The sequence below is a fragment of the Mobula hypostoma genome, chromosome 9 (assembly GCF_963921235.1).
Source record: "Mobula hypostoma chromosome 9, sMobHyp1.1, whole genome shotgun sequence".
NCBI lineage: Eukaryota > Metazoa > Chordata > Chondrichthyes > Myliobatiformes > Myliobatidae > Mobula > Mobula hypostoma.
In genome coordinates this window covers 106469690-106490476 of record NC_086105.1, presented here as the reverse complement: position 1 = coordinate 106490476, position 20787 = coordinate 106469690, and the positions used below count along the sequence as shown (strand labels likewise).

At 39.8% G+C, this 20787-nt stretch overlaps 1 protein-coding gene across 1 annotated transcript; it reads right to left on the bottom strand.

Moving 5' to 3' along the window:
- Positions 1 to 1276: 1276 nt before the first annotated feature.
- pla2g10 (phospholipase A2 group X) lies at positions 1277 to 20515 on the bottom strand. The gene is made up of 5 exons (XM_063058835.1): positions 20406 to 20515; positions 19451 to 19604; positions 16278 to 16440; positions 8378 to 8484; positions 1277 to 3291 (listed from the first exon to the last, which is right to left on the bottom strand). The coding sequence occupies exons 2-5, from the start codon at positions 19539 to 19541 to the stop codon at positions 3131 to 3133; spliced, it is 522 nt and encodes a 173-aa protein (XP_062914905.1). The 5' UTR covers positions 19542 to 19604; positions 20406 to 20515; the 3' UTR covers positions 1277 to 3130.
- Between the last annotated feature and the right edge of the window lie 272 nt (positions 20516 to 20787).

The window sequence follows — 20787 nt, the reverse complement described above, 5'->3', positions numbered from 1 at the left end:
CACTTAAATCTTTTCTGCTTCCTTTCCAGTTTTAACCGTATATTTTTTATATCAAGGTGACCAAAACTGTACTTGATAATTCAACTGTGGCCTCAACTTTTGCAATTGCAACATAATGTCCCAATTCCTATACACAGCGCCCCGATAAATGAAGGTAATTGATCTAACATCTTTTACATGACCCTGTTTACCTGTGATGTTGCCTTCAGTGAACTGTGCACTTTCACTTCTATGTCCCTCTGTTCCATTAAACTCTCTAGTACCCTACCATTCATAGTTTAAGTCCAACCTAGTTGGACATTCCAAAATGCATCATTTCACATTTATCTGTATCGAAATCTATTTGGTTCCTCTCCAAACTATGTACCCCCTGCCCTGAAAACACATCTCCACCACTTTCATCACTTCTGGCCATACATGCTGGAAATCCCTCACCAGCAACACTCTGTGATCACCTTCACACAAAAGATTGCAGCAATTCCAGGCAATTGCTCCACATCATCTTTTCAAGGACAATTAGGCACAAACAATAAATGTTGATCTTAATACTAACTCTTCCAACAGATGCTAATTGATCTGTGGAGTGTTCTCGTCATTCTCTATATTTATTTCAGATTGCAGGATTTTTTTATGTTTCCATTCATCAGCTCTGCGATAATTTACACATTTTCTTATGACTTAGAATGGTAAATCTGATTGGACAAGGATTGCTACCTACGAAGATAAAAGTAAAAACTGGAAACATTAACTATTAAAGGAAAAACACAAATGCTCATGGACAAATACCTTGAAAAACAATTAAAGACACAAATCTCAGTGTCACTGAGTCTATGGGGCAAATTTTTTGCCCTTTGTTTACATGTGTTCCATGCTATGGGAATGGGAATATTTAAAAAAAAACAAGGCAAGTTTCTACAGTGGTGTGGTAAAGGAAAACCAGTAAACTGAATCAGTGCCAGCAATTCATGAAATGTCCAATTCCCAAATAATTATGGAAAATATACACATTTTATAACAATTATTGCTCCCAGATAATAATTAAAACTAAATAAACACTATCACCAGAACTTGAAAACTTAACGAGGGACATAATAGAAGAACTATAAATATAGTGTCCCATTCTCATATGTACACTACATTCTCAAACATTGATCATATGTGTTCACCCACTCTAATTTTATCACAATAGCTTTTTCTTATTTGAAACAGCTCCAAAAATAATCCAGAGCAAATAACTGTTTGTTTTGTACACTTCTCTCCGCAATTTAGCTCAGATTACATGTTCAATAGTAAATCATGGGTAAATTTATTTTGCAGAACAAAATATGGCTGTTGAGTCACATTATAGGTTGACATCTGAAAGTGCATTGGAACAGAGAAAATAATCACAACTAAGTAGTATTTAAGAGAAAGAACAGACAGGCAGCATTCCAGTTCTGTGATCCTTTTACAATCTGAACAAAATAGATTGACATTTAAGATTTGTTTTCCTAATAAGTTTTTGTTCTAATTGTATCTTTGATTATGATATACAAGTCATTCAGCATAAAAGGGCATAATGGTCTTGTGCAAATCACATAGCCCATTACTCCAGCTTACATTACCTGGCAGGCCGTTCCCACCATCACACTCAAGTCATCAATCACTCTTGTTTCTCCCATATTTCGAGTCCAGGCATTAGTTGCCTTCTATGGTTCATACCATTTATTAACTTAATCTTCAGCTCTTGTTTTTTTTTCTATTGTTCCTGCATTACTCCTTCAGGCTACTGACTTGAACTATTTAGCATCAAGAAATATTAAAACACATTTATTTATGATGTGCTGGCAGAATCTATAGATCCCAATCCTTCCAGGAGCATGATTTTTGAGTTTCCAAACAAGCAGAGAGGGTGTGGACAATGGGCTAAGCTGGAATCTGCTAATAAACTCATAGGGCTTGTATTTTTTTTTTCAAATTGATTTCTCACTTGGAGGTAGATAGATCAGTCTCTGTGGTATAAATGGGGAACATTGCAGTAATGGTCACATGCTAGTAGGATGCAGATGGCCTGCTGCTGGAGTAGAGAAATGAGAGGATGGATGAATGCCATGTGGTTGAGAAAAATGGTGGGCAGATTATTAGGGTGTTGTTGAGCTATACGACAAGGGATCAAGGTCTCCTGGAGTTTTTCTAATGATGCGGGGGATTGGATAGTGTCGAGTAATCAACAGGATATGTTCTAACTGCAGGAGACACTCTGCATAGAGGAAGGCCTGATCACTGGGCAGTGGGACTGATCACATGATGAGGGAGTATATCTTAGGGGAGATTCAAATCCAGAAGGAGAGATAGGTTGCCAATAGTTCGAGTCTGATCCCAGGATGGAAAACTAGCTATCTTGGAAATGCTAGGAGGAAACACTGCTGCTTGTTTTTTGCCACAAGCAACAAGCAATGCTTGAAAACAAAGTTCATTTCCTTTACCCAAAGACCTTATCTCCCTTCTGCTGTTATGTTTCCCAAAGCCCAGGTAACCTGTCTAACTATCATTAAACCCAGAAGAGATGCTGACCATTTCTGATGATCTACAGTTCTTAACCCTCTGAGATCTTCATGATGCTTCAATCCCTGATGATAATCATTGCTCATCCAGTGATCCCAGCTTCAGCTGCCTGGGCCAATGCTCTTCCTAAATCCATCTCTCTCTTTTCCCTTTTAAACCCAAGATTTTCATTGTCAGTTTCAATATCTTGAAATGTAGAATTATAATCATGGTTTGGGATATTTTGCTATGTTAAGGATACTTCATTTCTGCAAAGATGCCCTCCCTTTCTTTGGATGTGTTAAATGCTGGAATTTAGAAGTTCAAGTACACTCTGACTTCATAATCAATTTCACAGGGATGGGCCAGAATCTGCAACCCTGTACTCCTTCTGTTAAACTTACATAAAAGAAGCATATCATGGCAATGCAGCTTGTGATTTGCCATTGATTAAATTTAAATTTTGGATTGTTGGTGGCAGCTTGACTACAATTTTGAATTGCTCTTGTTTAAAGCCCTTGTTAAATCATTTTTAGCATTATATTGCTGATTCCTTGAATACAAAACCAAATGAAAGCTAGTTTTGTGCTCATATAAGATTAACATTTCAGAATATGCCCCGATATTTCTCACAACTTGGTCTTCTTTTCCCGCAAAAGAAATTGGGCCACAGTGCAAATCGGTTCTGATATGCCGCCTTCTTCAAACATTTTGACAATCGTACATCACAGTCACAAGTTATCTTCTCACAATTGTTATACAGTCTTCCTGGAGTCAAAAAAAAAAGTTAAAAGATGAATACTTGAATGTTAGATAATTTATGTTCTAAACTTCGTTGATGATAGTCTCAGCAAACTTTGTATACAAATCTCACTCAAAGGTTTGAGTGCACGACTCAGACCAGTTCATTAGTGCAGTAAATATGGAGTGCTGCAATGTCAAAGATGTGATAATTATCTGTTGAAGTATTAAACACAATTGCCTCCTGTTGGTTGGGTAGGTGTAAGCAATCTCACAGCACTGATGTGATCACTGTGGTTATTCTGATTACCAAGCCAACAATCACAGCTCAGCCAATATTTTGGGATGTCCTGGATAAGGGTAATATGCTCCGAAATGCAACTTGTTTTGCTTCTTCATTTGATTCAACAACTTATCTATGAATTTGCCTTGGCTGTGGGTGGAAGATAAATTAATTCTAGCATGAATGTTTAAGACTTATATGTCTATAAGATGAACCCATTGTAATTTGTGATTCATGCTGTTTTCTGCATAGCAGATTACACTTGTGATTATTTCCAGTTCATTTCACGATCAACAGGAAGTTTGCTCGGGTACTGTCAGGGATAATTCACCTTGGTGTGCTTGATCTACACCCAATATTTGATACACATTTAATGCCATCACCTGGCATGTGATAGTGCTTTCATGTTTACCTGCGGAGTTTGTCCATTAATGGTGCAGCCTATCACATGGGCTTTGCATTCATAGCAAATGCAAAGTATCTTGGATCCCAGGACAAGACACTGCAACTACCGTTTCCTTAGAGAGTCGTTATCTTGCACCAACGAAGCCCATAAATCCATAGATGGTGCCAGGAATTACAGAGGGGGGTGTCATGTTTCTCCCACCTCTCCTTTGTGCTCTGTACTGTGGCTGCCATGGATAGGGTTTATTAAGAGCCACCTTGTTTCTTATTAGTCAGCATGTCAAAAATGCAGTGGTTGAAAACTCCGCAGTCACTTGCTGTCAGGAAATGTGCCAGTAAAATGCTTGTGCACGATTCAAGGTTTAAATCACCTTAATGGAAGTTAACCAGGTCTTTCACAAGTTTTTGGCTTCCTTTCAGGTCACCCATCTGGTCATGGGTACTTCACACAATACCTGTTTACACAAAAAATTGGGTGTTCTGCAAGTTTTAGGCACCATTTTTCTTAAAGTAGAAGAAACTCTCTTACTGTGTTAGACTGCACCTTTGGAAATGGTAAATGCAATGCACCTCGGTGCATAATTCAGTAAATAGACATTTGATATCATTTCTTTACTTTGACAAACACTATCTTACAAATGAGATCAAATAAAATTAAAATTATTATGAGTTATCATTTTTAAAATGATCTGATTGGGGTATTTCGCAAGCTCGGTTCAAGATTAACTTCAACAATTTATATTAAAAGATCTTCTTATAAAATCTAACATGAAACAAAGGATTTGGGAATTAGATTGGTTGAAAGAGACATCAGTATATTGCTGTTCACTCAGTAGTTAAGGGAAATGGATGTTGAAAGAAGTTAAAATACAAGTAATAAGACTCATATGTAAATAGCTGATTAAGTGGTGCTGTGTTTCAGTCTGATGCTTTCAAGGTAGAAGTTATTAAAACGGTGCCTCCATAATTGTTCTGCAGAGAGACAAAAGGAAGCAACAGGGTTTCATTTCCAGCAATCTCATTAAAAAGAAGTTTACTTTGAAGAATGGAGCATTAACTTCCAGCGGAAAGATTGGTTCTATACTTGCTTGCCCAGCACTCAGTCTGAGCTGTAATAATTCAAACATTCCAAGTGGGATCTCGCTTTTTGGCAAGAAAGCAAAATAATGGAGAGACTCAGCTGGGTAATCTGATCTCAAGCACTCAATATCTCTGCCTGGAAAATAACTACTTAATTTCTATAGGACATTTTTATTTTATGACCCCCACTTTAAACTTTATTCATATCAGTTAATCTGCAGAACAAACATGGGTGTACAAGACATAACTTTTATTTTCTTACATACTTAGAGATCAGCATGTGTTCTTGATTACAGGTCAAAGAATTTAATGGTTACTAAAATTAATATTAAATCCATATTTATTTGTTCTTTCAAATCTTGTACAAGAAATAAAAGCAAGTTTAAAATATTTCACTAATAGATGTGAATGTAATGGACCTCTGTAAACTGGCTTGTAGAATAAACATTAAATACAAAACCAAAAATAATTCTGGAGTATTTTGGGTCAGTGAATATATTTTTTAATATTAATTTAACTGTTTGGTGCTGTAGCTTCTACAAACCAGTTCCTTTTATACCATTAGTACTTTATGTTCAATAACAAGAAGTTTAGAAGAAATAAATTAATGATGCATGTATGTTCTTAAGAATGCTTGCAATTTAAGATTTTAAAATAATTATTTTATGGTTAAATTGCCTGCAAATTCAGCTAGTAGGAACTGTGTAAAAAATATCATCTTTGAAAATATTGCATTGTTCAAACAATTGGGAATTCTCAGCAATAACTTCCAAGTGTTATGCTCATTAGAGGACACCACCCCAGTATGAATATGTTTATGATACTTTCTTTTGGGTACTGAATGCCCTGTTCAATTCTCATCATGTTCTCCACAATAAACTTAATGAGCCAAAACAATTCTCAGTGTTTTATCTTGATGTTCTAACTGTGCCTCTGTGCAGCGCAGCCACTAATAGCATCCAAATTATAAGATCAGTTGCAAGAACTATGAAAGGAGTTGAATACCACTGGATATTAGATTCTAAGTGTTTTTATCATCCCTCCCCTTCAAACACATTGGCCCACTCTCATTAATAATAAAGCCCATCCATTTTGTGTCTTGTCAACTCTGATCCAATGCTAAATATTTTAAAATCTGCACAGAACTTTCAATTCCCAAATAGTTGCATCCATTTCTAAAATATTAGTTATAATTCAGATTATGACACCCTTCCTTCACCATTACATCTGTACACATGGGGAATGAGAGAGGACACGAACTGTAAGCACTGTGGTCAAAAGGGGACACTGGCTCATATACCGTCCGGGTGTAAAACAGCTCTAACTCAGGGACGCCGTGATACGGTGTTTCTGGCTTTTGCTGACACACTAGAGCGGGAGAGATACAAGAAGAGGACGGCTAGCACAAATTTGAGGAAGGCCATCACCTTCATCAAAGAGGGGGCCAGGCCTTTCGTAACCAAAGAACCAAAGCCCAATCTGCTGCTAACGGCCAGGTCCTGAGAAATGAGGGTCGATGTGGGAAGGAGGTTGCAGATCCCGGATGTGGTGCACACAACCCCATGCCCGGAAATTGTGCTGTGGTCAACCGAAGACAAGAAAATAATTCTGGTTGAGCTGACTGTGCCGTGGGAGGAGGGATGGGAAGAGGCCCACGAGAGAAAGGCCTTGAAGTACCAGCCCTTAGTGCAGGAGTGTAAAGACAAGGGATGGCAGGCATGGTTGTTCCCTGTGGAGATCGGCTGCAGAGGTTTCCCAGCCAAATCAGCATGGCGGTTGTTGTCAGATCTGGGTCCGGACGAAAGGAGCAAAAAACAAGCAGCTTGTAGGATGGGGGAAGAGGCAGAACGAATCTCTTGTTGGATTTGGAGTAGGCGAGAGGAGGGGAGCTGGAAGCCAGGAGCAGATGGGCAGTGATTTGGCCACCACCGCTGGCCCACCAACTGGAGAGTGTCGTGGTTAAGGGTCAAAACACTCGGTGAAGGTTGGGAACCACCTGATGACATCTGCTTCTGGCTGAAGGCTACGGTGACCTTATAAGGTAACTGGAGAATGTGCCCTAACAGGTGTATGTAACAAGTAAAACCTGCAGAGAATTTTCAATTACCGAATAGTGGCATCCATTTCTAAAATATTAGTTATAATTCAGATTTAAAAAGAATAATTTTAATTACCAAATAGAAGACCTGCAAATGCTGCCAAAGCTTGCTGCACAGGACAAGTATACTGAAGTACAGAATGGTACAGAAGCCATTGTGACTTTAGTCACCAGAAAATCAGAGAAAAAATAAGCTGAGCTGCTCAGACACCAACTGCAAGAGGATCTCAAACTTGTCATTGGGTTTGGAGGTTCGCATGCGTCAAAGACCCGAAGAGCTATTTTCACTGGAGTCAGGGCTTTATGCTTTTGATCTTGGTAGGGTCACCCATGCCAAAAAGGTCCAAGGGTAGAGGTCAGACTAAAAGTGATCCTTCGGATCTCTAGGTTCAGGATTTCAGCTCAGGGCTAACAATCCTGACTGGTAAAATAAAACTGTTACAGAATCAGCAATGAGGAATCCTTCTACATCTGAGTGAGACGGTATTCCTGAGTCTCCACCCAGGACTTGCATGACTGACAGCAGTGAAAACCGAGAGGAAGCTACTGAAATGGTGAAGGAAGCCCTGAACACCTCCAGAGATGGAGGACCTTCATTGCTGCCCGGAACGCCAGCAGCATAACAGGCAGTAAGGTAAAGTCAGGCACCAGCATTCAGGATGTTAAAATGTTTCTGTTCTCAGAGTGAAATATTCATTAGCACATTTTTCTTATTAATACTGAAATATGGAACACATTTTAACTCTGTCTTATTTATTATACTAAATGAATACACTGTATGCGTCTTGTTTGTTGATAATCAAGTTTTTTTCTAATCACTATTTTTTTTATTCCTATTGGTATGATTTCTTCCAGTTTCTTCCAATGTGACAATGTTCTTACTTGAACAACCTAGTGAATCAATGATCAGAAGTAGCTCAGCTGAATATGACCTTTCTTGAATGAGACGGGCTAGGTGTGTAATGTGCCCACAGCTGTTTTCAGCAAATACATGTTACCTTCTCTGCCTTGGGCTTCTCCTGACTATCCATCAGCTGTTTTGGTCAATGGAGGCTCCCAAAAATATTGCCCACACCAACTATTGAATAATGGGTTCACTAGAAAGCCAAAATTTCCACACGTGTCTGGACTTGCTTTGCTTAGTTCTTAACTTCCAGGTGCACTGCATACTTCAAGCCTCACCCGTCCTTGCCTCCTGATGATGTTTTCTGGAGATGTTAAGAACCACCTCTTTTTGAAATACTCACCACATCCAGGTGTCCCATTTTGGCAATGCCAGTCATAATGATCAAACTTGGGCTGACAACCAGCCTGTTCTACTCTCTCATAACAACAGTCATGAGCAAAGCAGCACCTTAAAAGAAAAGAAGGAATAAATGAATGAGTGAGAAAGTAAGTAATTTTCTGGGCACTCAGTTAACATGGGGGTGGGGGGAGGTGGGAAAGTGCATTATTAGAGACACTCTAAATTATTTATTTCTGCAAATGCTAGTATCTGCCTCTGGAAGCAAATGAGAAGTGATGTTTTGTTCCTCAACACTTTCATTCCCCTCTGGGTGAAATTAGATTAGTACCTTAAAATGCATATTCGTCTGTGTGAACCCCAGTGCAAGAGTACCAGTATTGACAAATACTGATCTCAGTCAACGTCCTCACACAAGCATTAAGCAGAAGAACTCTCAGACAAAGCAAATAATAAAATGTGGTGTATTTCATATTTACTTGCAAACATCTTTGCCTTCAATGTCTCAGCATAGATTTTGACAAATATGGAAAAGACTGAAGATCAAAACTTCAACCTGATACAAAACTCCTTGTCTATCTGGCAGCAGTGATCCTGGCTTTTCTGCATGTCTCTGAAGCATGGACCATCTAAAACCACAAAAAAAATACTACTACTGTTTTTGCAAAATCTTCTAAATTCATTGGAAGGACAAATGAATCAACATTATTGTCCTCTCCCCGACCCAGTATCACTCTCTGTTGAGCAGACCACGCCATTCACTTGCCTGAAGTCAGAGTCGCATAATAGGGACTTTATTTCCTATTATGAAATGGGAAAATATTATCAGATGGACAGAGGAAAAGATTAAAGGATCTACCCAAAGTTTCCTTGAAGATGCCCAATTGCTTCCTCTAATATGACTTTCAAATTAGAGAGGGATTTGAGATTCTATTGAGAACCTGGAGTTGTTCCAGTAGATCACATAGAAGCCCTGCATTAGTGACAAAAGTAGTGAAGACCTTTAGAAACCATGCCATTCAACACAACAAATTCACCACCACCAACGTTCTAAGGGCCATCGTTGACCACAGACTCAATTTGCCCAACTTTAAATGTTGTGGCTTTAGGAAGAGGTTGGAAGAGTTGTATTTAGCAGCAGATCTCAGCTTCCTAGAAACATTCTACTATCTACAAGGTACAAGTCAGGAGTGTGATGCAATACTCCCTGCAACTCCAATAACTTTCCAACACAGTTGTCATTACACATTGTTTGATTGGCCATCCATTCACCACATTAAAAAAATGACTCCCACAACTATGGTGCTCCATTTCTGCATCTATCAGATGCACCGCAGCAGTTTGCCAACGCTTCTTTGAGATCATATCCCAACCCAGTACATTTTGCTTTTTCAAAGAACAAAGCTAGCAAATGCATGGGAATACCATCACATTCTTATTCACAGCCAATTAGTGATTCTTAAAGGCTGTTTACCTTAAGTGAAGAAACCAGAAATTGGAACGGTCACTTAAAACTGAAGTGAGATGTTTCATCACTGAGGGCTACGCTGAATTCTCCACATGAGATCGTGTGGATTCTCATTGTCTGAGTTATTCAAAATTAATATATAGAGTTCTGGTACAAAGTAAATTAAGGCGCAGAAAAGTTGAGCTGACTGAAAGTTTCATTTTATTGATTGTCATATAGCATTATGGAGCAGGATAGCCTACTACTGTTCCTATTTCATATATTCATATGTTCTCTATGAATCAGTAATGAAGTGTTTTAAGTTGTTGGGTCATGACGAAATTCTTAAGTTCAGTGTTTACTTTAAACATTAATTTGATGTTATTTTTAAGCTGAAAATCATACTATATCAGAAGAAGACAGGGTTGAAATTCCAGCTGAATTTCAACGAAGTGTCAAGATTAACTTAAATGAATTAGTTTTGCCAGCAGTAACTGTCTCAATACTAATTTTTCTGGTAACAAGTAAAATATTATTTTTGAAAGAAATTATGTATTTTCACTTTTATTGCTGGGAGAAAAAAAAAAGGTCACCTTGGACCATTTTTGGAACAGCTGATCCCTGAGGAATGGGGGAATAGGGTAACAGTGCTGACAATTTTAAGAACACACATAAAATTGTTTAGTTATTATACCCTGCTTTCAACCTCCTTTTGAACATTTCTTTCTGGATTAAAAGTTAGAATGGGGAAAGTTGTCACATTGCTGAAAGTTCAGAGAATGGCGTAAAAAATTACAGATACAGTAGGGTCTTTTAAGAGATTCTTGGATAGGTATATGGAACTTAGAAAAATAGAGAGCTAAGGGTATCCCTAGGTAATTTCTAAAGTAAGTACATATTTGGCATAGCATTGTGGGCCGAAGGACCTGTACTGTGCTGTAGGTTTTCTACGTTTCTATGTTTCTAAAATTGATTTCAGGCACTTCTGATGCATAATAATGCATGTAGTATATAGTGTGAACATTAAAACATTCAAATATCTGAAACTTCGGAAATCCTCACGATAAGTAATCATTACTATTAAGGGCATTGCAACACAACCTGTGTGCTTCATAGGTGGCAGGTTCTTTGCCATTTTTACAATGACCAAATGGAAAGGTATTTCTCCTTACTGCCACAAAGATGAGAGTAAATCATGAGAGACAGGTGTAGAAAATGGAGGTAGGGAGGAGTAAACTGGACATAAGAGAAGGAAGGAGGGGGCAGTACAACGATCTCCCAGGGAGACTGTCCTTAATGTGGAATAGACCTGATGGTACCCTATGTCCAAGGGTGAGCACAGCCCCCGCTATCCGTGGTGGATGTGGAAACTACAAATTAAGAAGTTTATGAAATACAATTATTGGTTCACAGAAGCCTCGAATTTCACAAAGGCTTGCCAGTATCGATTTTTATTTCTCATAAAAGTCTGCCACACGGCTTTAGGAACCCAGATTTGATCCAGACCCACACAGAGTTTAGATGCTCTCTCCATGACTACATGGGTTTTCTCCAGGTGCTCTGGTTTTCTCCCGAGCTCTTACTGGTAAGTTAACAGACCATTATAAATTATCTCTCAGTGTAGGGTAATAGTAAAAGAGTATCAAGGGATGATGATGGGGAAGTGTGAGAGAGAATGTTGAAGAGGTACAGGGAAATAAAGGTGTGAGGTGGCAGTACACCATTAGAATAACATTTGACATAATCCTAAATGCTCAGGCTGATCCATGGTATTCTGGCCCAGTCTAGTCCATTGTTCCTTGGCTGTTCTTTGCTGCAATGCAGGTTGCTACTGCCTAGACCCAGGTCGATCTCTGGAGAGCAGGTCAGGCTGGTCCATTTCGTCTGGGTCTGACGCTGAGTGGATGCCATGTCTTACATTGCCGAGAACTGAGCAGGCAGCAGATGGGAGGTGAGTCCAATCCTGAGTGTTCAGCTGTAGCCTCCACAGTGTCTGTTCAGGTCACAAAGGTTACTGAGGATATGATATCACTGATCACTCCTTTTAAAGAAATAGTGAATGTGCTGGGGGATTACAGACCACCCCCATGATCTCTTCTGGTTTTATGAGGAAACTAACATCCTTTATTAAAATGTCAAAATGGTTGTTATGACTCATCTAGTGTGGTAGTGTAGTAGATAGTGCCTGTTGCTCTCACTTCAGCTTCCACCACTGGCTGGCAGTCTTGCGAAAAGGAGAGCTGAACGTGTAAGTGTCTCCCTGCCAGTACACAGCATCTCCAACAGCAAGCCTCAAGTACTGTCTCCTCGCTGGGGACACATGGAAACTGAACTCCTTTTGGACTTAGGCTGAACTACAGGGGACAGGGAGAAGGTCCGGCCCCTACACACATAGCACGCAGGCCCACTGGTGTCTGGACGTGCCCTGGTGCTCATGAACCACATCTCCAGCTAGGGGTAAATAGACGCACTGCCTTGTGGGCAGCATCGGGAGAGACGAAGGCTACGGGAGTAAACCTAGACAGCAAATTCCTAAGGCAGCTGGACGTCATTGAACATCCTTCCAGCAGCTTCTGCAGCCAAGCTGGTGTCAAACGTACTGTTTTGCAGCTTTCCTTTGGGCTACTCTGGTGAAGCTGAGAGGGGGATCTTGATGACTGGGCATCTCAGGATCTCCATACCTTCCGCCCAGGCATCACCCTTTGATGATAATCATCATCACCCTTTATCCTTCGAGACAGACGGATGCCAACCAACCAATGTCCTGTATTAACGTCAAACATGACAAATTATTTTCCTTCCAAATATTAGATGTACCATGGGACACATGACTATTGTCAACTCTGTTCAGATGTGTGGAGTCTATTTCCCCATGGGCAGAATGTCTACTCAAAATAGAAGACAAATATATCAAAATAAGTACGTTTCAACTGTGGTACATCAGAATAAAACATCATATTAGAACATAGAACACGGAACAGTACAGCACAGAAACAGGCCCTTCAACCTACAATGTTCTGCTGAAGTAGCTAAAAAGCAAATTAAAAGCCCCCAAACACTAATCCCACCTAGCTACACAATGTCCATATCCCTCCATCTTCCTATCATGTGCCAATGTAAACGTCTCTTAAAAACCTCTGATGTACTTGCCTTTACCACCATACCACGCAGCATATTCCAGGCATCCACCACTCTCTGAGTAAAAAATTTACCCCTCACATCCCCTTTGAACCTACCCCCTCTCACCTTCACTGTGTGCCCTCTGGAATTAGACATTTCAACCCTGGGAAACAGATACTCCCTGTCTACTCTATCTATGCCTCTCATAATCTTGTAAACCTCTATCAGATCTCTCCTCAGCCTCCGGCACTCCAGAGAAAACAACCTAAATTGATCCAGCCTCTCGTGATAGTACATGCCCTCTAAACTAGGCAGCATCCTGGTAAACCTCTTCTGTGCCCTCTCCAAAATCCCATCATCCTTCTTATACTGGGTGACTAATGCTGTATGCACTACTCCAGATTCTTCTCCGTGGATTGTCACCTTGTCATGGTGGAGAAGCTTGTGTGGTCCTGTGATCCCGAGAGCAATGCCGTCTGGAGCTATGCTCCTGGTAGGGTCAACCATGGCGGTAAGGTCGAGGGTGAGGTCCCTGACAATGAACAATCCAACCAAGACCTCAACGGTGGAACAGGCGGACAAAGTTACTTCGAAATCAACGGCTGTGAAGGCGGATGAAAGCTGCAACAAATCCAACAGCTCCAGTCGTCATGGTTTCCATGCCATTGGAATCAGTTGGTTGATTTGTGAAGTATCGTGTGCTTCTTGGAGTGCAACATCAAGTACACGTTAAACAAATACACTCACAGTCGTCTTCGCTCTGTGGGCCACTTCAGAACGAAGACCATCATCCTCGACCTCAAGGGATAGCCACAATGACTCCAGATTGAATTGAATTGACTTTATTACTTACATCCTTCATATACATGAGGAGTAAAAATCTTGGCTTAACCGCTTGAGTTTTGAACTCAGTGCCTCGACTAATAACACCAAGCATTCCATAACACTTCTCAACCACCATATCGACCTGTGTAGGCACTTCCAAGGACCTATGAACTTGGATCTCAAGATCTCTCTGCTCAGCAAAACTGTTAAAGGTATTGCCCCTAACAGTGTACCGTCTCCTTGCATTTGCCCTACCAAGGTGCAACACCTCACATTTATGAAGATAGGGTAGTGGATGTTGTCTACTCCATCTGCCATTTCTCTGTCCATATCTGCAACTGATTTATATCGTGCTGTATGCTTTGCCAGCTTTCTACACTATCCACAACTTCACCAATCTTACTATTATCTGCAAACTTACTAACCCACCCATCTACATTTTCATCCAGGTCATTTATGTACATCAGAAATAGCACAGATCCCAGCACAGATCCCTGTGGAACAGACCTCCAGCTCAAATAACTCCCTTCAACCATTACCCTCAGTCTTCTATGCACAAGCCAGTTCTGAATCTAAACAGCCAATCTGCCACGGAACCCATACTTCTTAATTTTCTGGATTAGCCTCCTATGAAGGACTTTGTCTAACGCCCTACTAAAATCCATGTAGACAACATCCAGTACCCTACCTTCATCAATCTCTCTCGTTAACTTGTCAAAAAACTCAATCAGGTTGGTAAGACCCGACCTGTCCCACACAAAACCATACTGGCTCTCCCTAGATAGGTCAAGGGTTTCAAATGCTCATATATCCTATCCCTAAGAATATCCTCCAGCAATTTCCCTACAACTGATGTGAGACTCACTGGTCTATAGTTTCCAGGATTTTTCCTTATTACTTCTTAAATAGAGGTACAACATTAGCCACTCACCAGTCCTCTGGTGCCTAGAGAGGACACGAAGATACTGGTCAAGGCCTCCTTCAATAACCTGGAGTAAATCCCATCAGGCTGGGGGACTTGTTCACCTTTTACTCATTAGGAGGCCCAACACTTCCTCCTCCTTGACCCCTAAATGCCTTAACGAATTTATACACTCAGAACTGATCCCCTAGTCCTCCATATCCTTTTCCTTGGTAAATACTGAAGCAAAGTACTCATTACGCACCTCACTCACATTCTCTGCATCCAAGCAAATGTTCCTCCCTTTATTGTTGAATTATCTTACCCTCTCCCTAGTTATCCTCTTGCTCTTGATGTATGTATAGAATGCCTTGATCCTACTTGCCAAGGACTTTTCATGGCCCTCCTGGCTTTCCTGATTCCTTTCTTTAGTTCTTTTCTGGCTTCTTTATACTCCTCGTGTGCTTTGTTTGATCCTAACTTCCAAAGCTTTACATACTTTTCTTTTTTTTTCTTTTTGTAAATTTCATCATCTCTCTGCATATCCAAGGTTCTCTTGTCTTTCCATCCCTGTCCTTTCTTCTGACAGGAACATAACTTTCCTGAACTCTGTGCAATTGATCTTTGGACACCTTCCACACGTCTGATGTGGACTTGCCAGAAAAAAAAGGTGTTCTTAACTAACTCTTCTTAGTTCCTGCTTAATTGGAGTCATTTGCCCTACTCCAATTTAAAACTCTCCCGCAAGGACCGTAACTACAGTAGCTATCCTGAAAGTTAAGGAGCTGTGGTCACTGTTCCCTAACTGCTCACCCACTGAAAGGTCCATCACCTAGCCAGGCTCATTACCCAACACCAAGTCTCGTACAGCCCCTCCTCTTGTTGGACTGCCCACGTATTGATTTAAGAAACCCTCCTGGATACACTTAACAAAATCTGCCCCATCTAAGCCCCTTGCACTAAGAAAGTCCCAGTTTATATTTGGGAAGTTGAACTCCCCCATGACAACAACCCTATTATTTTTACACATTTCCTTAATCTGATTACATTTCTGTTCCTCAATATTGGTAGACAGCAAGCTCCCATGTGTAATAATCTGTTATTTATTTATTATGTTATGTTCTTTATGGGATAAGTGTTATTCAAGGTACTGGGGATAACTCTCCTGCTCAATCCTGAAGTAGTGAGAAGAACAAATAGTGCATAGAGTAAAAGATCCATAGGATCTTTCAGATCCTTTCTTCAGCAGACAAGACCTTGTTTTATGCTGAAGGCACTGAAGGGTCTTTAACATAGACCCTTCTGAGTTAGTGGTGACACCACGACCAGCAGAGCCAGTGCTGACACTGAAATGCTTGTAGGAGTATTGATTTTGGAAGCGTGAACCACCTAGGAGGAGGTACTAGTGGTAGTTAGGTATGTGGCAAGCAGTTGGTGATCCATGAGGCTGGATGTTCATGTACAATGCTGTTTTTGTCAGATTACTTACACTGTCAGTGTAAGTATTTGGTTTTGATTCCATAAATAATTTTGATGACTAAATCCAAAGATAACAAATCCAGATTCCTAGTGACTGCAGTTATAAAGTTAAAGAACAGTAATCTTCCTTACCAGTCTGTACTATCCCGTGGCCAGCCTTTCCCTCCAAGTCCACAGTAACAACCATACACGATGTACGATATGGAGCGGCCTGTGCTGCACTTAATCATACTGGTCAGGTCCAAAATACTTCTCGTTTTCAGTCTGTTATGTCCCTTCACAGTTGTGGCATGCACTGGATCAAAATCACAAACATGGTTACATCCTACCACATCCTGGTCTTGACCCAAAACATCAGCTATCCTTCTGCCTCTGTCGGTGTTATTTGTCCTGTTGAGTGCCTCTGCCGGTCAATTTATTGCTCCATATCCTAGCTTTAGAAGTCTCTTGCCTACATTCCAAATTTGATGTGCAAAATATTGTATCTTTGTGGCTTAAATTGCAGTATTTAATTTAAACCACAAATAATCCAATATTTTCAATGTATATTAAAATTAAGCTGCCCTTGCATCAGATCATAATCCCCACTCCCATTGACAATGGGAATGAAACTGGGCATACAAAACAGATAAAATAACATTTACCTCCCCTTGAATGCCACAATTAATTTTTAATTCCATTTCAACAGAATTGAATATTGGACCAAGTACACGAATGTTGTGACGGATGTGGATTCCCTTATTTAAATCAAAACATTTTATTGAGTTCAGTTAAGATAAATAAGGGTAATAGCACAGGGTGCATAAGTTTTCACCAGTGTTACCTCATATGACTCCCACCCCACCCTCACTTCCTTCTTTCCGATCTACTCAACCTCACTTTGATCGCTCCTGTCTATAACTGCCTTTGCTGCTGGGAATGGTTTCTGGACCTTTTGATTTGAACCTGCCTGAAGCCAATAAACAATTTTTTTCAGCAATTGTTTTGGTCAGCATGTGGCTGCTGCAAATGAAGCTCTTCAATTAAAACAGCCAAACATAAAGTGTTTGCATTCCATACTTTGCCTATGGCCCAGTTAAAAGCCAGGCAAGAAATCTGAACATTTTAAGCAAAGTACTCATAAAGTTCTCAGAACATTAATCTGTCTTTGGCTTTCAGATAGATGATTAAATGCTATATAACATGCAAAAATACAGCTGCATTAAGTCTCTCTCCAATAGTTGCAAATTGATAAATATCATCTTTCTTCAAACATATTTACTTTTCAACCAAGATTCGAATTCCTTAAGTGAGCATTGACATGAAACAAAATTAAAGAGCTAACTAGATAAGACATAGCTGATTTTCAGAGTCAGCAGCATAAGGACTAATAGAAACTTCTCAAAAATGCTTTTTTTGGGTTGGAGTTTGCTGGTTGGATTTTCCTTATTTTAGTATTTTGACCTGGCGTCAGTACAAAGCATTTCAGACCCAGTTTTGTTAAACTTACTGCAGGGAGACAAGCTCATATTATTTGGGAGGAAACCTTACAGCTGGCAGACAGAGGAAGCCTTCTTCCCACTCATAAAAAACCTAATTCATAAATGGACAGCATGCAGACTCATGGCAGTTTTCAAATTCATTTGAACTTCAAGGAGTTTTCAGAATACTGGGCAAAGAACTCAGAATTGCAGGCAGAATAAAGTGCACTTTACACACTAAGGGTAGAATAAAAGGACCTGCAAGAATGTGGATGCAATATTGTTTCAAAATTGAGAGTTGTTTGGCTGTATTGAGATGTAGGATGACAGACTTCGATGTCAAATTTGGGAATTCTTCATCATTCAAAGGGTGGTAGAAGTGTGAAATTCACCAACCACAAGCAGGACATATTAGTCCAATTACTTATGTTAACTCTGTTAGTGATAGATTTTCTTTCCAGACAAGAATGGTGGAATGGATACAGATCAAGTACAATCTCATTGAATGGTGGAATAGACAAGAGGAGCTGAGTGACAAACGCATATTATTAAGCATTAGATTTTGTAACTCTATAGATATTTTTCCTTCCGGATCTTGCACCCACCTGCATGTGTTTCACATTGCTTTCTAACAGCAGTGCTTTCGACAACAAAAAACGTCTCTTGAATACAACAGATTGGACTTTGATTTTGAGGTCATAGATTCTGTCCAGTTAGTTAGACCATAAGAGAAAGGAGTAGAAGTCAGCCATTCCGCCCATCGAGTCTGCTCCACCATTTTATTATGGAGCTGATCCATTTTCCCATTTAGTCCCACTCCCCCGCCTTCTCACCATAACCTTTGATGCCCTGGCTACTCAGATACCCTTCAATCTCTTCCTTAAACACACCCTATGACTTGGCCTCCACTGCCGCCCGGGGCAACAAATTCCATAGGTTCACCACCCTCTGACTAAAAAAATTTCTTCACATCTCTGTTCTGAATGGGCACCCTTCAATCCTTAAGTCTTACAATTGTTAGTTGTTACAATCCTTAGTTGTATAATTTAACCACTGAAATCTGGTCCCAAATAAAAAAATAAGATATTCTAGTGCTGTTGGGAACCTCACTGATGAAATTAAGTGCATTTCCGTGAATTTAAGCTGTTTAGCATAACCAGCAATACATAATGAAACAGTTAAGAAACAAAGGTAGCTTGGGGAAAGTATACACAATTAAAGTATACATAATGAATCCTAATTAAAGCAAAAACAAAAAAAGTCAAAATTAAGGGGCAGTATGTTGATAAACCCTTCATTTCAGAACACTCACCTGCACATCTGACTGTCTCTGTGGAACATACAGTACTTAACTATTTAGAGATAAATATTGGTGAATGCATGGAAACTGAAAATGGTAATCCTGCCAGCATGCTAAGATGAATTTATTTTTTTACTTCTTCCAGTTCAGCCTATTGCCTTCCTAATTATACCTTGACATTTTTACAGAATGATGCATTGTTGGATTCTCCAAAAAGATTCAGCCATTTCAGTCCTCTGAAAAATCATGGTCAATATGTTACTTTTCATTCCCCATATTTCAGATCGGAATTCAGGAACACTCATTTATCCACATCTCTGTGGATTCCTCCATTATAGTTGCGAACTGTGGTAAAATTCCTGCCTAGATTTTCTGTGGAATGCACTCTTCTTTCCTTAGTTATTACTTTCATGTTTCTTTTAGAACTTTAAATGCAGTACACTTAATAATATTATATAAGTAAAAATATTTCTCATAGCAGTCTTTGTCCTCGATTGTCTCCAAATAATATTTTAACAAAATATACAAATGATAATTCAGTTTACCTGATAGCAGTAAAAATAGCCAAAAGGTTAGGGAATCCATAGATGAAGTTGAAGCAGTTCCAGTTTCAGACTCAGGATATGAAGTTGTCATACATCTGGTTTCTTCAAGTGTCTTGAAGCTAACAGCTGCTTAAATCTCTTCTGGGCCTCACTTCTTGAAAGCAAGCATATAGGAACAGCTGTTTCAGCACTTCTACCAGTTCCACCGTGAAACCAAATGGCAATTTCACAAATCACAGAATAACTGTAGCCACAAATATCCTAGTGGTCATTGTGGGGAAACTTTCAAAGTTTTTGTAAATTCCAAATTGTGCAATGCAAGATGATTTTAACTTATCTATACTGTATTGATATAAAAGTTATCTCTGTCAGCATTCATATGGTATGATGCTTCCAAAATTTTACAATAAGGTAAAATTACCCTTTAGGACCTGACTTAATGCTTCCCTGCAATAATAACCATTAACAATGATGCACTGATATCCCAGAAATAATTGTAGCCCCCCGGCCACCCTCAGAGTCGCTCAGCTCGTTGTCGTCTAGGGAAACAGCCCTCGGCCCCGCCAATCTGGGTAATTAGTTTGTGTGGATGCTGTGTGATGTACCCCACCCCGCTCAAATAACAGACAATGCACCAGATACGATTAAATGATTTACAGTTTATAGTCATTGTCATAGTCATAGTCTTACTTTATTGATCCCGGGGGAAATTGGTTTTCGTTACAGTTGCACCATAAATAATAAATAGTAATAGAAACAGTAATAGTAATACTACTATTAGTAAATAGTAATAGTCATGGAAATAATAACTAGTAATAGTATAGTAATAGAAAAATAGTAATAAATAGTTAAATAGTAATATGTTAAATAGTTAAATAGTTAAATAGATATTACTGGAACTATATAATTAGTAGAGAATAAAATATAAAAGGAAAATAAAAGGCGCCACACTTACCAAAGTTCAATCTCTTCGTGCACAAGCAGTTGGAGCTCAGGACCCTTCTTCTTCACCCTGCGACCCCTCGGACCACCTCAACCGGCCGCCTGGGACCAATAACAGTGGTCGACCAGATGCTCCCCACCAGTCTGTCTCTGTCTCCCCTCCTCACCGAACGCCTCGCCTGGGGTCCGACCCTGTTAGCGGACGCACAGCACCTGGTCTATTCTCTGTCTCTCTCTCCCGCCTTCTGCCCCAAAACCCCGTGCATACAATATCTTACAAATACACCAAAAACATAACAACTATCCCAATTGGTTCATAACACCTTCTTATCAGTAACGTGATTCAACAAACTGCTAGCAGGAAGGACTTCCTCAGCGTTTAACATAACAAAGAA

Coding starts and splice junctions, on each gene's coding strand:
- pla2g10 (XM_063058835.1), bottom strand. CDS start 19,541: ATGACAACTTCATATCCTGAGTCTGAAACTGGAACTGCTTCAACTTCA. Junction 16,441..19,450: donor GCTATTTTTACTGCTATCAG/GTAAACTGAATT, acceptor ATTTTGATCCAG/TGCATGCCACAACTGTGAAG. Junction 3,292..8,377: donor AAATGGGACACCTGGATGTG/GTGAGTATTTCA, acceptor TTTTGACTCCAG/GAAGACTGTATAACAATTGT.